The sequence below is a fragment of the Oncorhynchus clarkii genome, chromosome 12 (genome assembly GCF_045791955.1).
Source record: "Oncorhynchus clarkii lewisi isolate Uvic-CL-2024 chromosome 12, UVic_Ocla_1.0, whole genome shotgun sequence".
In the NCBI taxonomy this organism is placed as follows: domain Eukaryota; kingdom Metazoa; phylum Chordata; class Actinopteri; order Salmoniformes; family Salmonidae; genus Oncorhynchus; species Oncorhynchus clarkii.
The window spans coordinates 91,694,617-91,716,382 of NC_092158.1; the positions used below are offsets into that span (position 1 = coordinate 91,694,617).

General features: G+C 44.5%; 1 protein-coding gene and 1 non-coding gene across 2 annotated transcripts; both read right to left on the minus strand.

The window, feature by feature from the left end:
• Positions 1-8,653: 8,653 nt before the first annotated feature.
• On the minus strand, positions 8,654-8,725 carry trnat-cgu (transfer RNA threonine (anticodon CGU)). The gene has a single exon. It is a non-coding gene; the product is annotated as a tRNA-Thr (tRNA).
• A 4,904-nt stretch (positions 8,726-13,629) lies between these two features.
• LOC139422353 (putative nuclease HARBI1) lies at positions 13,630-14,601 on the minus strand. Its single transcript, XM_071173556.1, has 3 exons — positions 14,502-14,601; positions 14,109-14,220; positions 13,630-14,014 (listed from the first exon to the last, which is right to left on the minus strand). The coding sequence occupies exons 1-3, from the start codon at positions 14,568-14,570 to the stop codon at positions 13,644-13,646; spliced, it is 552 nt and encodes a 183-aa protein (XP_071029657.1). The 5' UTR covers positions 14,571-14,601; the 3' UTR covers positions 13,630-13,643.
• Positions 14,602-21,766: the final 7,165 nt, after the last annotated feature.

A 21,766-nucleotide genomic window follows, 5' to 3' on the forward strand; every position in this document is an offset into this window, starting at 1 on the left:
AAAGAGAGAGAGAAAGACAGAGTAGAGAGAGAGAGAGAGTAGAGAGAGAGAGAGAGGATAGAGAGCACGTAGTCTCCCCCGCTCCAGAGTGCATGCCAGAGGTTTATAAATTGCTCTTATAAAAACCGACCTGTGTTAGTTAGGGTCGGCATGCTGGGATTCCAGCAGGGGCCGTTTAAAAAGAGGGTGAATGGGTTCAACCATGTTCTCACAGTAACAAGAAACCCATTCTACCTCCTTTAGCATCAGTGTTAAATGAAACCACTCACTGTAGGTCAATAACATTGGCAGCCTCAGAACAACATCGGGCCAGATTCTGACTAGCCATCCATCATCGACCTCCTAAGACCCCGAGACTCAGGACCATTCACCTAGACTCTGTTACCCCAGATGACCCCTAACAACCACCTGACCATTCACCTAGACTCTGTTACCCCAGATGACCCCTAACAACCACCTGACCATTCACCTAGACTCTGTTACCCCAGATGACCACTAACAACCACCTGACCATTCACCTAGACTCTGTTACCCCAGATGCCCACTAACAACCACCTGACCATTCACCTAGACTCTGTTACCCCAGATGATCCCTAACAACCACCTGACCATTCACCTAGACTCTGTTACCCCCAGATGACCACTAACAACCACCTGACCATTCACCTAGACTCTGTTACCCCCAGGTAACCACTAACAACCACCTGACCATTCACCTAGACTCTGTTACCCCTGATGACCACTAACAACCACCTGACCATTCACCTAGACTCTGTTACCCCCAGATGACCACTAACAACCACCTGACCATTCACCTAGACTCTGTTACCCCAGATGACCCCTAACAACCACCTGACCATTCACCTAGACTCTGTTACCCCCAGATGACCACTAACAACCACCTGACCATTCACCTAGACTCTGTTACCCCCAGATGACCCCTAACAACCACCTAGACTCTGTTACCCCAGATGACCCCTAACAACCACCTGACCATTCACCTAGACTCTGTTACCCCAGATGACCCCTAACAACCACCTGACCATTCACCTAGACTCTGTTACCCCCAGATGACCCCTAACAACCACCTGACCATTCACCTAGACTCTGTTACCCCCAGATGACCACTAACAACCACCTGACCATTCACCTAGACTATGTTACCCCCAGATGACCACTAACAACCACCTAGACTCTGTTACCCCTGATGACCACTAACAACCACCTGACCATTCACCTAGACTCTGCTACCCCAGATGACCCCTAACAACCACCTGACCACTCACCTAGACTCTGTTACCCCCAGATGACCACTAACAACCACCTGACCATTCACCTAGACTCTGTTACCCCCAGATGACCCCTAACAACCACCTGACCACTCACCTAGACTCTGTTACCCCCAGATGACCACTAACAACCACCTGACCATTCACCTAGACTCTGTTACCCCAGATGACCCCTAACAACCACCTGACCATTCACCTAGACTCTGTTACCCCCAGATGACCCCTAACAACCACCTGACCACTCACCTAGACTCTGTTACCCCCAGATGACCACTAACAACCACCTGACCATTCACCTAGACTCTGTTACCCCTGATGACCCCTAACAACCACCTGACCATTCACCTAGACTCTGTTACCCCAGATGACCACTAACAACCAGAGGTGTGTTTTTTCTGATTAATCAGGAATCTCTGCTTCTCAGACCTCAGAAAAGTGATCAGTGATATTTCTAACATCTCTGTCTTATCAGAGATGTTTGACAGGTCATGTTCTCCATTGTGTCAGTGACGTCCCTGAGAAAAAAACGTCTTGGGGAAGCTGCTAACTGGCGTCCCTATGAGCCCTGGTCAGAAGTAATGCAGAGGACTGTATAGGGTGACATTTGGGACACTCTCTGGTACAGTCTCTGCCTGGACTTGTATCCATGTTGTTAGGGAGGTACTGGACCAGGCCAGAGCAAACGATGCCAGAAACACTGTTTTTAGTATCTCAGGTCTAAACAGCAGTTACAGTGTTGGTCTCCAGCCCAGATCAGAACACTGTTTAATATCTCAGGTCTAATCAGCAGTTAGTGTTGGTCTCCAGCCCAGATCAGAACACTGTTTAGTATCTCAGGTCTAATCAGCAGTTAGTGTTGGTCTCCAGCCTAGATCAGAACACTGTTTAATATCTCAGGTCTAATCAGCAGTTAGTGTTGGTCTCCAGCCCAGATCAGAACACTGTTTAATATCTCAGGTCTAATCAGCAGTTAGTGTTGGTCTCCAGCCCAGATCAGAACACTGTTTAATATCTCAGGTCTAATCAGCAGTTAGTGTTGGTCTCCAGCCCAGATCAGAACACTGTTTAATATCTCAGGTCTAATCAGCAGTTAGTGTTGGTCTCCAGCCCAGATCAGAACACTGTTTAATATCTCAGGTCTAATCAGCAGTTAGTGTTGGTCTCCAGCCCAGATCAGAACACTGTTTTTAGTATCTCAGGTCTAATCAGCAGTTAGTGTTGGTCTCCAGCCCAGATCAGAACACTGTTTAGTATCTCAGGTCTAATCAGCAGTTAGTGTTGGTCTCCAGCCCAGATCAGAACACTGTTTAATATCTCAGGTATAATCAGCAGTTAGTGTTGGTCTCCAGCCCAGATCAGAACACTGTTTAATATATCAGGTCTAATCAGCAGTTAGTGTTGGTCTCCAGCCCAGATCAGAACACTGTTTAATATCTCAGGTCTAATCAGCAGTTAGTGTTGGTCTCCAGCCCAGATCAGAACACTGTTTAATATCTCAGGTCTAATCAGCAGTTAGTGTTGGTCTCCAGCCCAGATCCTTCAACATCCATCACCATCCATTAGGCATGTTCCCTAGACCCTTGTTCCCTACCTCTCTACTAGCTACCTCGGCATGTTCCCTAGACCCTTGTTCCCTACCTCTCTACTAGCTACCTCAGCATGTTCCCTAGACCCTTGCTCCCTATCTCTCTACTAGCTACCTCAGCATGTTCCCTAGACCCTTGCTCCCTACCTCTCCACTAGCTACCTCAGAATGTTCCCTAGACCCTTGTTCCCTACCTCTCTACTAGCTACCTCAGCATGTTCCCTAGACCCTTGCTCCCTAGACCCTTGCTCCCTACCTCTCTACTAGATACATCAGAATGTTCCCTAGACCCTTGTTCCCTACCCCTCTACTAGATACATCAGTCTAAGGCTGGGATTCAATTTGGACATTGCTACCTTTACATGTCATTTCCTGATTAAGCCAACAAATGCAGTGTTTACCATAATTGTGGTCTCCGCTAATTTAAACATTTTTTAAAACATTTTTTTTAACCTTTATTTAACTGGGCAAGTCAGTTAAGAACAAATTCTTATTTTCAATGACGGCCTAGGAACAGTGACTTTAAAACGCTGTGCATTGTGGACAAGGCGTGATCGGATTGAATCCCAGCTTTGACTCCGTTAGAGCAATCAAATCAAATCAAATCAAATGTAATGTATAAAGCCCTTCTGACATCAGCTGATATCACAATGTGCTGTACAGAAACCCAGCCTGAAACCCCAAACAGTGTAGAAGCACGGTGGCTAGGAAAACTCCCTAGAGCAAGGCCCTGGTTCCAACCTTCTTTCTTTCTTTCCTTCCTTCTTTCCTTCCTTCTTTCCTTCCTTACTTCCTTCCTTCCTTCTTTCCTGTCTTCCTTCCTCATCGGACTCTGGACTGAATAGCTGACAGCTGCACAGAACTCATTGTACAGGTCCTAAAGCAAAGTAATAAGCTTTGGACAAGTAAGTGTGAGTCAGCTTGATGTACACAGCCTGGACGGGACGCTAGTCTATTACAGAGCCTTATCCCCAATCTGCCTCCTTAACCTCTATGGGATCGGTGACCCCCCCGGGACGGTTGAGCTAACGTGCGCTAATGTGATTAGCATGAGGTTGTAAGTAACAAGAACATTTTCAGGACATAGACATATCTGATATTGGCAGAAAGCTTAAATTCTTGTTAATCTAACTGCACTGTCCAATTTACAGTAGCTATTACAGTGAAAGGATACCATGCTATTGTTTGAGGAGAGTGCACAGTTATGTACTTGAAAATGTATTAATAAACCAAATTAGACACATTTGGCAAGATTTGATACAACATTTTGAACAGAAATGCAATGCTTCATTGAATCAGTCTAAAACGTTGCTGCCATCTAGTGGCCAAAATCTAAATTGCGCCTAAACTGGAATAGTACATGGTGGCCTTTCTCTTGCATTTCAAAGATGGTTAAAAAAAAAATAGCCATGTTTTATCTTTGTATGATCTTTTCCCAGATCTAATGTGTTATATTATCCTACATTAATTTCACATTTCCACAAACTTCAAAGTGTTTCCTTTCAAATGGTATCAATAATATGCATATCCTTGCTTCAGGTCCTGAGCTACAGGCAGTTAGATTTGGGTATGTCATTTTAGGAGAAAAATTTAAGAAAAAAAAGGGTCCAATCCTTAAGAGGTTGTTGATGTTCAGTGCCAAGCATAGAGACACTGTGTCCCATAGTTCTTAGTGTTTTGGTATGAGTGGACTTGGTGCAGGTCCATAGTGGTTACATACAATGATGAAAATAACTAAATAGTCATTATTCAGAATAACAAAACTTCCCACTCTCAAGGGAAATATGTTTATTTAATTAGTATAAAAATCTGATAAAGGGAAATTCTATTATAGGATGTAATTGTAAAATGTGAATGTTTATCATTAAATCCTTCTATCTTGAACATCTCTTTTCCACTTGACGAAGTCAGACGAAGAATACGCCTTTGTTAAAAATGTTTCCAACAGGTCAAAGTTATTTCCCGGGGTTTGTTTTCTGTTCACTGCACTAACATTGCAAACCAAAAACCATGTGTGGTTTACTATTGTGATCCCTGGTCAGAGAACCGCACTGGCCCTTTAAATGACCTACTGCACCGTACTCAACTCAACAACTACCTTGTGACAACTTCGACCCAGTGTATACTATATGTCTGTGTCTGGAACGGTAACCTATTCTCTATAGTAAACTACGTTTGAAGGTGCATAGGGAATAGGGTGCGATTTTGGGACGTTTAGGTTCCTGGTCAAAAGTAGCCCACTAGGGAATAGGGTGTGATTTTGGGACGTTTAGGTTCCTGGTCAAAAGTAGCACACTAGGAAATAGGGTGCGATTTGGGACATGAAGGCCCTGGTCAAAAATCGCACACTAGGGAATAGGGTGTGATTTGGGACGTACCATATGTCATCAAATCAACAACGTAGTCATATCCTCAGTAAATGCCGACTGTATGAGCGACATGCTAATAGTGGAGATAACATAGTCCGTCATAAATCACACATTCCCACAGCCTGCCTGTGGTGATCTATTTTAAAACATGATTCATGTCAGTGAGAAAACATCCGGAGGGGTTTAGCACCCTGCGTACGGGAACGTGTGTGTGGAGGGTTTTGTTACAAACTAATCAAGCATTTCTAGACTAGGTGTGAGAACTATGAAGCTGTTGGTGAGGATCACACACAGATATAGTCACTGACGTTTTCAGCTAAACATTCAGGGCCTGGAGCAGAAACACGACGCGGGTGCACACACACACACACACACACACAAACAGTTATACACAGTCATACACACACACACACAGTCACACACACACACAGTCATACACACACACAGTCATACACACACACACACACACACACACATACACACAGTCATACACACACACAGTCATACACACACACAGTCACACACACACACAGTCATACACACACACACAGTCATACACACACACACACACACACACACAGTCATACACAGACACACACAGTCATACACACACACACACAGTCACACACACACAGTCACACACACACACACACACACACTCCTACGTGCTCGCTCACACACAGGGATTCTGGTCTGAATCCCATGTCAGACAGGAAAAACATTTGGTGGGATTCTAGGTATCCTACCACACCATCTCCTGCCGTTGTACCCTCGAGCAAGGCACTTGACCCCTAAACTACTCCAGGGATGTCACATTGTGGCTACACAGGTTCAGATGAACTGGGTGATCTTGTGGGCCAGAAACTGGGACTTTGTAGGCCAGTTGAGAGGAGAGAACACTACTCACCTTGCAAACAAAGACCCACCCTCTAACACACCAGGACCAATGGAACAACAAAGACCCACCCTCTAACACACCAGGACCAATGGAACAACAAAGACCCACCCTCTAACACACCAGGACCAATGGAACAACAAAGACCCACCCTCTAACACACCAGGACCAATGGAACAACAAAGACCCACCCTCTAACACACCAGGACCAATGGAACAACAAAGACCCACCCTCTAACACACCAGGACCAATGGAACAACAAAGACCCACCCTCTAACACACCAGGACCAATGGAACATTGGCTAAAACATGGCTAGTTGTGAAACACACTAATGATCTATTTACTGAATTAAACGATATAGATAATGTTGAAAAGAGAAGGAAGGGAAGCTAAGGTAAACAATAGTAGGTTTTGGTAGACAGAAGGTGCTCTTTGGTAAAAGGGATACATTTTGTCACTCTTCATATAGTCAATTAAAATGCCTTTATTTGTATAGCATATTCAATGCAAAGATTAAAAACTAAGGTTAAACAAAGTTTTTAATCTTTGTTTCCATTGAACATACCATACAAATAAAGGCATTTTAATTAATTATATGAAGAGGGCCTGGGTCCTCCCTTATTTTTTAATATTTTACCTATATTTAACTTGGCAAGTCAGTTAAAATCTAATTTTATTTACAATGAAGGCCTACCCCAATGACACTGGGCCAATTGTGTGCCACTCATATGGGCCTCCCAATCACAGCCAGGAATCAAACCAGAGTCTGTAGTGACATCTCTAGCACAGAGATGCAGTGGTTTAGAGAGCTTCGCCATTCGGGAGCCCCAAGACAATGTATTTGTCTACTTTAATGTACTACTAAGATTGTATTTATTCATTCCAAATGGGTAAAAAAAACTGTCAAGTTGCTTTGAACATAAAACTATTGTTGTGAAGCAAAGACAATGATCAATCTGCATTATGCTAATCTATCCACTGAAATTACCTTGTTGTCCTCAAGTGAACCGTCTTGCTCTCATACTTCAGCGTTCAGTTGAGAGAGAAATTGGCCTGGTCTCTTTGTAGCTCAAAAGTATTTAGGGTAAGGGAAAGAGTTAACTACAGTAAAAAAGCGTCCTCATAGATGTACCCTTCATGTAAACCTATCGATCATAGCTACAGTCGGCCACACCACGAGCGCGTCATCCTTGCACAGGTTGGGCACACTGTCCAAAGCGCACAGTTGGAACACGAGGGGAAACTTGTCGAGTTCTAGAGCCCACGACCAGGGTTCCCTTTCGCAATCCCCAAACAACTTTCATGTTATGAGTAAAATCCTTTAGGAAAAATGTATATGCTGTCTTCCAAAAAGCAGGTTTAATTGTCCAGTCAGACACGAAACAGATTTCAGAATGGCCTCTATCGGCATGGAACATAGACCCATCTCTCCAAAGACAGTTGAATATTCTCCTAAAGTTATTCCTGAACAAAAAAGCAGTAGGCTACGGTGTGTCCCAGACCGGTAACGTTGCCCGGGGAAAAATAAACCCACCTGATCTCTCTCCCTCTCTCTGTGTGTGTACTGACCGATCGTCCCGTACAGAACCTAGAGACAGTAGCCCAAACCCAGTGGCTCTGGCTGTGCTGTGTGGGCCACGTAGTGCGAGCCTCCTTTTCAGGCCCTCCCTAAAATGGAATTCTAGGTGGTGGTGACTAGGCAGTAGGTATGTCGAGCTCCATGCGTGCGCAAATCCAGAATAACAGTCCTGGAGACAGTTGAGATCGTGCAGTAACCATTGCCACCAAATGGAAAGGTTTGGCTCTGCACTCTCGTATGTAAAAGTGTGGGGAGTAAATTACTATTGTACCTTCCTCTTCCCAAACAATAATCAGAAAAAGGAGGTGTTCGTATACCATAAGGATTTATCAAGTTTGAGTAAAATATAAAGTTATAACGTTGATTTGCCTAACATATATTATCAGGCTATATTGTTACGGCATTGGATTGAAAACAAGATCTATATTTACAAACATGTATATTTACAAAGATAGACAAGAACTCAGTCTTAGTCTAGTTGTAGTTTTTTTTTCATCCATGTGTCATTCTATGATGGCTGATCTCTCATCTGATCTGTGTATAAAATCTCAGTGGGCTACTTAACTGGTCGATACACACTATTGTAGTTGGAGCGCCGACTGGTGGTCATTAGGAGGGGCGTGCCAAATAAACGTCTGAAACAAACGTTTAAGATTTTTAGCTGTTAAACTGTTTAACTTTGATTTCTTTTAGATTTGTTTTAGCTCTAAACTTGTTTTTACCTTGATGTCTCCAATTTATTGTCTTGATGAACACCATTTATGTATGAGAAGTCTTAGCATATAACTTTTACATTGTACATGGTTGAGATTTAAACGTTTTATCAACGCATTAACTTAATATTGAGTTTGAATTATGTATCAAATATCATCATGAAGTATCACGTTGGAACTGTCCCGTTTTAAAAATGTGTCCACCGTGGACTTCGTTTCCGAGGCACGGACGGGGATCGAGCCCGCGATCTTCGGTTTACGAGACCGACGCCTTACCACTTGGCCACCGCGCCTGGTAATAGTGCGAAGGAAAAATATGAGTTTTCAAACCTTTTTCCTGCCAATTGACTGAATCCGTTTGGAAAATGTTATGGATGATACAAATATATTTATTGATAGTAGCACGTTTTTATGACGAGCAATCTCAAACATACATCTTCAAACCAAGACCGTGTCATCTTCCAGTTGACCACTTAGCTAAGCTTAGCTAAAACTGACGTTGGTAGCTAGCTACTGGAAGTTAGCTACACGGGTCGTTTTCAAAATGTGACTTTAGCCGCTAGAAAGCAAAATAGGATGATGATGATGATGATGATGCCCGATACGTATTGTGTTTATTATCAGCAGTGATTGATTGTAAATGACGTTATTTTAGGACACGCCCTGTCCACGTGTTCCTGAATGTAGCACTGCACCCGGATGTTCCATGTGACTAAGCTAAGGATCATGTTGCTAGCCCGGTTTGGTATCTCGACCATCAAACGTTATATGTTGACGATGATGTGATTTATAGCTAGATAGATAACTTGGATGCAGATTGCAAGCGTGGCTCATTTTAAACTGTGCGCGTGGGTCATTTTGGTAAGTCCTAGGCATGTTCCTAGCTCAGCAAAGATGTAGCTGGCTAGCTAACCATATGAGATCAATACAGTACATCCAGTTCTGTACTGGTGTCATTGTCAAAAGTGGTCACCGAAGGTTGCAAATTCATGGAATTTTGTTCGAATACATATGGTCCTAATACTATTATCTGTCTGATATGTGCAACGCACTGTAACAAGTTGCAATGTTGTTAGCTAGCTACAATACCATTACAATGTTGTTAGCTAGCTACAATACCATTACCATGTTGTTAGCTAGCTACAATACCATTACCATGTTGTTAGCTAGCTACAATAACGTTACAATGTTGTTAGCTAGCTACAATACCATTACCATGTTGTTAGCTAGCTACAATACCATTACAATGTTGTTAGCTAGCTACAATACCATTACAATGTTGTTAGCTAGCTACAATAACATTACAATGTTGTTAGCTAGCTACAATACCATTACCATGTTGTTAGCTAGCTACAATACCATTACAATGTTGTTAGCTAGCTACAATACCATTACCATGTTGTTAGCTAGCTACAATACCAGTACAATGTTGTTAGCTAGCTACAATAACATTACAATGTTGTTAGCTAGCTACAATAACATTACAATGTTGTTAGCTAGCTACAATAACGTTACAATGTTCTTAGCTAGCAACAATAACGTTACAATGTTGTTAGCTAGCTACAATAACATTACAATGTTGTCAGCTTCGTTTCAAAGCTCAGGCTAAGTTCCACATGTGTTCCGTGGAACACACAGTATTATTCAGGTTCCCTGAATCAGGGCAGTGAAATGTGTTCTATAAGATCATACGTGTGCGTTTCACTTTTTTGACCATGCGAGTTCTCAGTTAGATACAACAGAGTAGCCTACCAATGTTACTTACCGTAACTGAATTTCATATTGCATTCTATATTCATAATATTGCATTTATATATAACCTGGTAAAACTACATTCCCAACCGTTCCTTTGCAGGTGAGGAAGCCTTGAAATCAGCACTACTGCAGGAGGAACCCGGGAGAGGCTGGAGAGACCCTGAACTGACACCCCAGCCCTGTCCCAAGCCTATAAATCAGCACTACTGCAGGAGGAACCTGGGAGAGGCTGGAGAGACCCTGAACTGACACCCCAGCCGTGTCCCAAGCCTATAAATCAGCACTACTGCAGGAGGAACCTGGGAGAGGCTGGATAACCTGGGAGAGGCTGGAGAGACCCTGAACTGACACCCCAGCCCTGTCCCAAGCCTATAAATCAGCACTACTGCAGGAGGAACCTGGGAGAGGCTGGAAAGACCCTGAACTGACACCCCAGCCCTGTCCCAAGCCGGCGTTGATCTTCCACGCCTCCATGTCCCAGGTGTAGGTTAAACCCTGAAGTCCCACCCCTGTGACACCCCTGGGCCCCCCCAGCCTCAGCACCAGCCTCAGCCCCTCTGACGACCTACCATGCCCCTGATCGTGGATGCTGTGTGGGCCGTGTGGAGCATCGGGGCCGGGGTCTATGACTACTTCCACACCAGTGCCATGGAGGAACGCATCGGCAACCTGGAGAGTGTCCTCACCATCCACCAGTGTGTCATAGCAGCTCTGTCCGCAGGCCTCGTCCTCCTCATGACCTACATACTGTGGAGAAAACACTGAAGCCATGGTTGTATTCAGTCAGTGAGATGGCACCGGGGGGGGGGGGGGGGGGGGAGAGTTTCCCCCTAGGTACAGATCTTGGATCATTTCCCCCTCCCTCAATCCTATCTGTAACCAGTAGTGGGGGAAAATACTAAACTGACCCAAGATCAGCATCTAGGGGCAACTTCACCCTACTCTAGCGGAGATGGGAGATGAGACGGTCCTAGATACTCTAGACCTAAGGACTGCATTTACGGATAGCATCGGCTACTCACCAGACTAACAGCCAGTCCCAAATCACTCCCTAACCCTCCCCCATTGTCTTATGTCATGTCATGCGATGACTGTCAGTTTAGGGGCGGGGCATCGTGTAGGATAAGCATAAGATAAATAATTTGGCACTAACCCTTGGGTGTTGGCAGATCTGAAGGGTCTTGATAGGTATAAGCAGTGTAACGCTGGATCATCACATTACTACTGGAGCTCAACAGACAGTCCTCAACCCCTCCCTAGTCTTTCCCCTCGGCCCTGACCCTCAAATGAACGGTCTGGATAGATATGACAACCGGGTAGGTATAGGATTCTGTTTCATCAAAGCGCTACTATTGGAAGACGAGCTCAAGAGACCACGAGGAGTTGCTTGTGGACAGTAGCCCTGGTATACAGTGCAAAGGCTCTATCAGAGCTGGTTGGAGTAGAGTCATCCCTCCAGGTCTCGTTCGTCACTCTGCCGTTACTTGGGCAAAGGCTCTATCAGAGCTGGTTGGAGTAGAGTCATCCCTCCAGGTCTCGTTCGTCACTCTGCCGTTACTTGGGCAAAGGCTCTATCAGAGCTGGTTGGAGTAGAGTCATCCCTCCAGGTCTCGTTCGTCACTCTGCCGTTACTTGGGCAAAGGCTCTATCAGAGCTGGTTGGAGTAGAGTCATCCCTCCAGGTCTCGTTACTTGGAACGGGATTGAGAGGAAGTCTGGGAGCTGAGGGTAGCTGGAGAGCTGAGGGTAGCTGGTAGCTTCAATCTGAGAGCTCGAGTGCCGTGTTGACTGTAGCCTGGTCCCCAGATCTGTTTGTGCTATTGTGTCAACTCCTTGCCATGCCAAACATGGAATTGAGATGATAGCACCAACAGATCTGGGACCAGTCTATCATGACTGGCTGTGATCAGAAAACACTGTATTTTGCTACTGTGTGGATACTGACATCTAGCCTGGTCCCTGATCTGTTTGTGCTGTCTTGCCAACAATGACCATAAGGACCGTAGGCGTGGGCAAGACCATACAAACAGATCTAGGACCAGGCTAACTCAGGCCATCATCCATTGAATGTGATTGATTCATTTTGGTCCTGTTATATTGCCGAAAGGGATTTGTGAAACATGGCTTCTGTCCATGTCACTGTAGAATAAGCCAACATAATAATGACACTGTTGGGACTAAACATTATAAACCGCTTTTCTTTGAAAAGGTGTTTATCTTTCTCTTACATGGACGATTTCAGACAGTTTAAGCCTAGTCCTTAGAATAAAAAGCCTGGTCAATGGAGAATCTCCGTTAAGTTATTATTATTATTATTATTATTATTAGCCCAGGGGCCTGTTGCACAAAACTAGGATAAGGGATTAAGCCAGGATATCTTGGTGATCCTGGCTCAATTGATCCGTAATCCGGTTGCACTAAAGATGGATAGGGGGCAGGAGGATATGTTATGGTATAAATTACCATGGAGATTTATTCTGTGGAGCTAGCCTGCTCCAGACCAGGCTAAATTCCAGGATCTATTTAATCTCATCCCTAATGTCAGTCAGCAGTCACCACAAATGGAAACCAATAGTTATTTCACTGCTCACTATACATTGTTATCACATATAACTAGACCCACTGTTATTTAAACGTTTGTGATCATTAATTTCAATGATTTTGGATAAAAAATGATTTTTAGATGATGTTGCTATCATTAGATAATTTACAGTTTCCCATAGACTATAAGGCTATATATAAAATGCTAGAATATTAGGGCCACAGAGGGGAAAAAAACACAAGTCATAATATTGTAACCAGTTGTTTTAAAGGAGGACAGTTGTTAAAATGACAGATGTGGGGCATTTCGTGAAATTGTACTTCAGTATGGTTTCATAAACAAAGACATGCTGATGTGCCAGAATATTAAGTATCACATTGTCATAAGTATCAAAACTGTAAAAACAATATGTAGCTTTTCTGCAGAAAGAACCAGCCTCATAAATTTATGACTTTATCCTTTTTCTTCAGTGTGGCCCTAGTACTCTGTCATATAAACAAATACACATTCCATATGAATATAAAAACACAATGTGTAACATTATGTTCCTTTATTGAATAAGGACAAAACAAAGCAGGTAAACCATCAGCTCCTTTCAAAACTGAAGTCACAGTGACTCTACAAGATGGAAAGCACAGAATCTAAGCATATTATACAAAATGATACATATACAGACCTTTGAATGTGTATAACACACCCTGCATGTCTGCACACTAAAATAAATGCAGGACAAATCCATACACATCAACTGAACAGACAAATGAATGGATGCAGTAGCCTCCCTGCAGCCTTGTATTACACACAGTATACCGCACAAACATCATAAGAGGCCAAATTCGTCAAAAGACGAACCCAAAAAAACCCAAATTCCTCTGCCACCGCAGGACATATTAACCAAAATTGAAAGCACACATACTAACTAAAATAATTCAACACATATTGGTCCCTCAGCAGCCGACCACTGTCGTCATCAGGGAAGATTGCCGGATTGTCCCAGTCCATGGCTGGTGGCACTCTGGGGGCCCTCTCCTTCCTCAGGCAGGCCACATTGTGGAGGACAGCACAAGCCACAGTAATATCACATGCCCTAACAGGGCTGACCCTTAATTTGTGAAGGCAGTGAAAGCGTGCCTTCAGGAGGCCAAAGGTCATTTCAACTCTGGCCCTGGTCCTGGCATGGGCATGGTTGTAGGCCTGCTGTGCTTCCTGGGGGTCTGTGAAAGGTGTCAGGAGAAAAGGCTGGCAGCCATACCCCCTGTCTCCCAGCAACACACCAGAGAATTCACCTGTCAACACAAAATCTCATCATTACTACCTCATAAACACAGTGATATTCTTGACACAGCCATGATGGTTATAAATAGGGGTTGTGTGGCTTACCTTGTGATAGGCACTGATAGATTTCAGAGGCCCGAAAGATTCTGGAGTCATGGACTGAGCCAGGCCATTTTGCCACAACATTGCTGATCACACAGTCAGCATTGCAGACCATCTGAAATCATAAGATGAGGAATATTACACCAATCAATGCACATCACTGGCAATGCAGAGTGTTCGTCAATGGACAATATCAAAAAGTTATGTTCACCTGAACATTAATGCTGTGAAAGGATTTCCTATTCACAAAATCGGCCTCATGGGCACCTGAGGGGGCTTTTATCCTTATGTGTGTGCAGTCCACTGCACCAATGACATTGGGGAAACCTGTCACACAAAGTAATGAGTATCCTACTATGTGTTAACAGTTGTCCTGTAATTTGTAGATCCTCTTACCTGCAATCCTATAGAACTCCTCTTTGATGTCACAGAGTCTTCTGTGGCCAGGGAAGGAGATGAAGACATCTGCTAATGCTTTGATAGCCAGACACACACTCCTTATTGTGCGGCAAATTGTGGCCTTGTTCAGCTGTTCTGCATCCCCCACTGAGTACAGGAAGGCTCCACTAGCAAAAAAGCGCAAGGCCACACAAACCATTTGCTCCACACTCAGTGCATGGCTCCGTGCAGTGCGGTGCTTAATCCTGGGACCCAGTAGTCTGCATAGATACCTGATGCCATCTGCAGAAAACCTGTATCTTTCATATAGATGGTCATCAGGGAAGGCCAGTGGGTCCAACCGGTCCCTGAAGACCCTTTCTCACCTGAAGGCTCTCCTCAGCACAAGTGCTTCTTCATCCACCACATCTCGCACGAATGGGCATGCCATTGTCAGAGCAGAAAGGAACACACAATTTTGGGCCTTCATATAGGCTAGTGGCCACACCTGGTGCTGGGGGGGGTGGGCAAAAGAGGGCGATGCCTTATAACGATGACTTGGTTGTACTGATTGCTGGGAAAATAAAAAAAACCTTAGAAAGATGCCACCGTCCTGTGTGCTCACAATAAGAGCTCATATGTCATGGCTCACTTGACTTTACGAGAATATACCTAATTTTTATTTTGAGCTGTGTCATCTTCTTGGAGCTGGGGGAGGAAAGAAAAATAATGATTAATACATTTGTGTTACAGTTAGCATACAGTGTACATTGAAGGCATATCTCACCTCCCTCTCAAGTTTTTTTATTTCAAGGTCCAGTTTCCTAATTGTCCTCTTTTTTATTTCGAACTCCAGTGCAAGATTTTCCATCTTTTTCTTCTTGTACTGAATGTCTATGTCTGCCAGTTCTATTTGGCACCGGAGGTGGTTGCCATACAACTTTCTGATAGCTTGTGAGCTCTGTGAACACAATACAATTAGCGCAGCTGGAATTTGGCAGGATGTGGTGTCCTTTTATTAATACGCACTATGTTGCCAGGCTGGTTTTCCCACTGTATAGCATCTGGGTCCTGTAAAAGAAATTAGATTTTTTGATTTTGATGAGGACTCCTCACCATTGTAGAGTAAATAGTACTTTCACAGTCTTAACATGATACCTCATGCCTTCTGGAATCCAGAGAGATGGTCTCCTCCTCATCATCGTCTCCATCATGTGCTGTTGCTGCTGCACTGGGGCCTTCACCCTATCACATTTAATCGGATTCATATTGAAGCTAGTAGACAAGACATGCCAGGCCTACAGTATGCCTTTGATGGAGTACTCACTGGATCAGCATCGTCTGGTGCTTGTGCTGGTGGCTCTAACAGGAGCACAGTGCTGCCAGACACTGCAAGGCAATAGGTAAACCAAAGTCAGACAGTCCAAATTGATTCAATATGAATGTGGTTGTATCCCATGTAGAGATGGAAGGACATACCTTGAATGAAGCGGGTGGCATCTTGGGAGGAACCTATGCTCGTCTCTTTCCCCCCAGGGATCCCCTCTAAGACGGGCCTGCCTTTATTTAGCTCCAAGGCCATGTCCTCTGCTGGGGTAAGGTCAGCCTTTGGTGACCCACCACCCGTGCCTTGTCTGTGGGTATTCTTTTTCACTGCTAAAACAGTACAGACAATGTGTGAGCAGGCACCTTCTGGGTACAATATATGCTTGTGCTTTGTTAAATATTAGTCAGGGACCATACCATTCTGCAGAATGTTCTTGTATTTGATTTTGACCTGCTGCCATGTCCGTTTTGGCCCGTTCATGTTTAATCTACACACACACACACACACACACACACACACACACACTTAATGGAGTCACACTGCAAAAAATTACTTGGTATTTTTGTCTTGTTTTCAGTAAAAATATCAAAAATTTTATCATAGCTTTATACAGTGTGATGGAGTTACTTTACACAATTTCACTCATATCTGCAGTGCATTTCAATAAAAAAAATTAACCGTTTCATAATTACAGTACAACTGCATTTTTGGAGATGTGAATTAAATATTTGAATTGTAATTGTGATGTTTCAGCGGAGCGGTGAGTGTGTAATTGTGCACTACTTACGCATTCAGGCGGTCTGCAATACTTTGCCACGCTTTTTCTCTTTGCTTTATCACTGTGGCGGTGTTGCCTTTCTTCTTAATTATATCTTTTACCTCCTCGTATGCCTCCATGAGGATTTGTGCTTCCGACGGGGAAAAGTACGCGGCTCTAGTTGCCATGGTAAATCAGTTAATCTGTGATCTGTGGCGGGGTCTATTTGAGTGAGCCGTGAGCGCGCACCTATCCAGGATTGGTTTCACCTGGCTTAATGAATCCGTGTCTGCTCATCCTGGCTTGGTCTTTGTGCAACCAATTAAGCCTGGACGCACATGTTTTGGCTTCATTGAGCTCAGCTGAGTCATTTATCCCGGATGTCTTAATTCTACTTTTGTGCAACAGGCCCCAGGACTAGACTTCAACTGTCTGAAATCTTCCATGTAAGAGAAAGATAAACACATTTTTTTTTTAAAGTTACTGTCGAGGTTAAACATTGTTACACGTTTCCATGACGATGACACCTTTTAACGGTTTTCTCTGTATTTGTAGGTCATAACATCTCCTTTTTAAAATCATGCTTTTATCATTGTTGGATCTGTTCCCTGTCTACCTGGTTCACTATTATCATTTCTGTCGGCCATTGTTGTCGACTCAAGTGCTACTGTGCGTATTTTGCTGAATCACTACCTGGTTGTTGGTTTCTATGTGAGCAAACGGTATTCATGTCAGGTTAATAAATAATGTGATTAACTCTGCACTCTTCTTTCCTCCTTAATGTATGTGAAGTATTTGTTTACAAACTATTGTAATCATGTACAAACTATGATTTGTAATTCCTTTGAAAGTTGGGTGCCATGCCAGTGGTCACAGCTGGTTGTCATGACGTCACTGAGATACTGACCTGTAGGTTTTCACACCAACCCTGTTCCTGGAGAACTACTGTCCTGTAGGTTGTAACTCCAACCCTGTTCCTGGAGAACTACTGTCCTGTAGGTTGTAACTCCAACCCTGTTCCTGGAGAACTATGGTCCTGTAGGTTGTAACTCCAACCCTGTTCCTGGAGAACTACTGGCCTGTAGGTTGTAACTCCAACCCTGTTCCTGGAGAACTACTCCAACCCGGTTCCTGGAGAACTACTGTCCTGTAGGTTGTAACTCCAACCTTGTTCCTGGAGAACTACTGTCCTGTAGGTTGTAACTCCAACCTTGTTCCTGGAGAACTACTGTCCTGTAGGTTTTAACTACAACCTTGTTCCTGGAGAACTACTGTCCTGTAGGTTGTAACTCCAACCCTGTTCCTGGAGAACTACTGTCCTGTAGGTTGTAACTCCAACCCTGTTCCTGGAGAACTACTGTCCTGTAGGTTGTAACTCCAACCTTGTTCCTGGAGAACTACTGTCCTGTAGGTTTTAACTCCAACCTTGTTCCTGGAGAACTACTGTCCTGTAGGTTGTAACTCCAACCCTGTTCCTGGAGAACTACTGTCCTGTAGGTTGTAACTCCAACCTTGTTCCTGGAGAACTACTGTCCTGTAGGTTTTAACTCCAACCTTGTTCCTGGAGAACTACTGTCCTGTAGGTTTTAACTACAACCTTGTTCCTGGAGAACTACTGGCCTGTAGGTTGTAACTCCAACCCTGTTCCTGGAGAACTACTGGCCTGTAGGTTGTAACTCCAACCCTGTTCCTGGAGAACTACTGGCCTGTAGGTTGTAACTCCAACCCTAATGTAGCACACCTGATTCTAATAATTAGCTGGTTGATAAACTGAATCAGGTTTGTTGTAACTGGGGTTGGAGTGAAAACCTACAGGAGGGTAGCTCTCCATGAACAGGGTTGTAGTTAAAACCTACAGGAGGGTAGCTCTCCATGAACAGGGTTGGAGTTAAAACCTACAGGAGGGTAGCTCTCCATGAACAGGGTTGAAGTTACAACCTACAGGACCATAGTTCTCCAGGAACAGGGTTGGAGTTACAACCTACAGGAGGGTAGCTCTCCAGGAACAGGGTTGGAATTAACCTACAGGAGGGTAGCTCTCCATGAACAGGGTTGGAGTGTAAACCTACAGGAGGGTAGCTCTCCAGGAACAGGGTTGGAATTAACCTACAGGAGGGTAGCTCTCCAGGAACAGGGTTGGAGGCCCCTGTCATAGTCTCACGTGATTCATAACATAAAATAACATGAGCCTTGTCCCAAATGGCAACCTATTCCCTACATAGTGCACTACGTTTAACCAGATCCCTATGGGCCCTGGTCAAAAGTAGTGCACTACATAAGGAATAGGGTGCTATTTGTAATGGAGCCATGGACTCAGGAATGTCCACAGATAAATATGGTCCATCCAGGTCAACGATTCTTCTTCTCTTGATTCGTATCAGGGATTGAGAATGTCAGGAAGAGACTGCTTCTTCCTTCCAGAGCAACTGTCGACTTGCCCAGGATTGCTGCTTCTATGGTGCCTGCCCCCTAAATATGTCATCAGACCAAGTTGCTGGATAAATACATCTGTCTTTCTCTCTCTCATTATACCAGGCTATTTGCTCAGTCGGGCCTATTCCCGTCCTCATTATGTTTGTGGGTCAGTCCATTCTTATTAGTACCATACTCTTCACTTCCACATGTCTGATATCTACTCTGTTTATTAGGTACACCCATTAAGAACCGGGTCGGACCACCCGTTGCCTCCAGAACAGCCCAAATTATTCAGGGCATGGATTCTAAAAGGTGTGGCTTTCAAACGTTGCTCAATTGGGATCAAGGGATCTAACGTGCGCCAGGAAAACATTCCCCACACCATTACACCACCACCACCAGCTTGTACCGTTGGCACCAGGCAGGATGTGGCGATGGACTCACGCTGCTTACGCCCAATCCTGACTCTGCCACCAGCCTGTACCGTTGACACCAGGCAGGATGTGGTCATGGACTCACGCTGCTTACGCCCAATCCTGACTCTGTCGGCAACAGGAACTGGGATTCAATTGGACCAGGGAATGGTTTTCCACTCCTCAATTGTCCAGTGTTGGTGATCGTGTGCTCACTGGAGACACTTCCTTGTTTTGAGCTGATAGGAGGGAATTCGGTGTGGTCGTTTGCTGCGATAGCCAATCCGTGACGAGGACCCGTTCTTAACACCACTGTTACACTGTGCTGTTATTTGTCTGTTTGTGGCCTGCCTTTTAGCTTGCACCATTCTTGCCATTCTTCTTCGACCCTCTCTCATCAACAAGCTGTTTTCTCCCACAGGACCCGCTGCTGACTGGATGTTTGTTGATTTGTCACACCATTCTCTGTAAACCCTAGACACTGTCGTGCGTGGAAACACCCAGGAACAGAGAGAAAGAGGGAAGTGGGAATCACAGGAATAGAGAGAAAGAGTGCAGTGGGAATCTACACCTGCATTGCTTGCTGTTTGGAGTTTTAGGCTGGGTTTCTGTACAGCATCTTGAGATATCAGCTGATGTACGAATGGCTATATAAATAAATCTGATTTGATTTGATTCACGGGAACAGAGAGAAAGAATGCAGTGGGAATCACAGGAACAGAGAGAAAGAATGCAGTGGGAATCACAGGAACAGAGAGAAAGAATGCAGTGGGAATCACAGGAACAGAGAGAAAGAATGCAGTGGGAATCACAGGAACAGAGAGAAAGAGTGAAGTGGGAATCACAGGAACAGAGAGAAAGAGTGCAGTGGGAATCACAGGAACAGAGAGAGAGTGCAGTGGGAATCACAGGAACAGAGAGAAAGAGTGCAGTGGGAATCACAGGAACAGAGAGAAAGAGTGCAGTGGGAATCACAGGAACAGAGAGAAAGAGTGCAGTGGGAATCACAGGAACAGAGAGAAAGAGTGCAGTGGGAATCACAGGAACAGAGAGAAAGAGTGCAGTGGGAATCACAGGAACAGAGAGAAAGAGTGCAGTGGGAATCACAGGAACAGAGAGAAAGAGTGCAGTGGGAATCACAGGAACAGAGAGAAAGAATGCAGTGGGAATCACAGGAACAGAGAGAAAGAGTGAAGTGGGAATCACAAGAATCGTGACGTCCAAAGTGTGGTGTTCTGAACTCGGTTCAGGGTGTCATCTCCGGGATGTCGATGGAAGTTGAGGTCAGATACCTAGAAGAGAAGAGAAGAGCAGGTGGGGTTAGTTTCCTGTCACCTGACCAGAACAATGAATGGAGAAAGGGAAAAGAGTCTATTGGTTCTTATTTATTTTTTTACAAAGAACACCTCCCTACCACAGGAGGTTGGTGGCACCTTTCATTGGGGAGGACGGGCCCTGGTCAAAAGTAGCATAGACCACGGGAGGTTGGTGGCAGCTTTAATTGGGGAGGACGGGCCCTAGTCAAAAGTAGCATGGACCACAGGAGGTTGGGCCCTGGTCAAAAGTAGAATGGACCACAGGAGGTTGGTGGCAGCTTTAATTGGTGAGGACGGGCGAAGGTCAGGGCTGTGATTGTGGTGGAGATCATGATCCAGAGTTGTTGAAGTGCCCTGTAACAGGCTGAAGGAAGTTGAACCGGACGAAGGTCAGGACGGTCCATCAGATCTCCTATGGGGATGCAACCAAAAGAGTTGAGGAAGCAAGTGACAGTGTTGAAGGTATGATACGCAGATGCAACACAGCCCGCGGGTCAAGCAAGACAACAGTGTGTTCAAAAGGTGGGTTTTATAGCATTTATTACAACTGTTATTAATTGTACAGCACAAAGTATCAAATAAATCAATGGAAGATGTGCCACACTCCCAGGCTCCTGAGCCTGAGCTTGGATTTGGCAGTTTGGTTTTAACAGAAGAACTAAGATGTTTTGGATAATTTTTGTCCCCTCAACACCGACAATGTTTCTATTTTTGTGCTCGTTTTGTTTTCATCCCGTACAGTAGGTGGCGGCAATACACTTTTTGAGTGTAGTCTGCCCCAATACATATAAAGAAAAAGAAGTAGCGCGTGTGTGCGTCACTAGTTACCACAGCCACAAGGCCCGCCTACTCGACCAATCAGATGTGGGAGTGTGATGACGTGAATGCTGGCTTACGCTTCGTGGGAAACGACCAATCAGGTGAGGGAGTGTGATGACTTGTTTGCCGACCGGCTCGCAGGGGCAGAAAAGAGACCGGTATTTCTTTTATCCAGTGATCCATCAATTATTTATTAGCTATAAAAATAAACGTTCTAACTGCAAAGTGGTAATCAG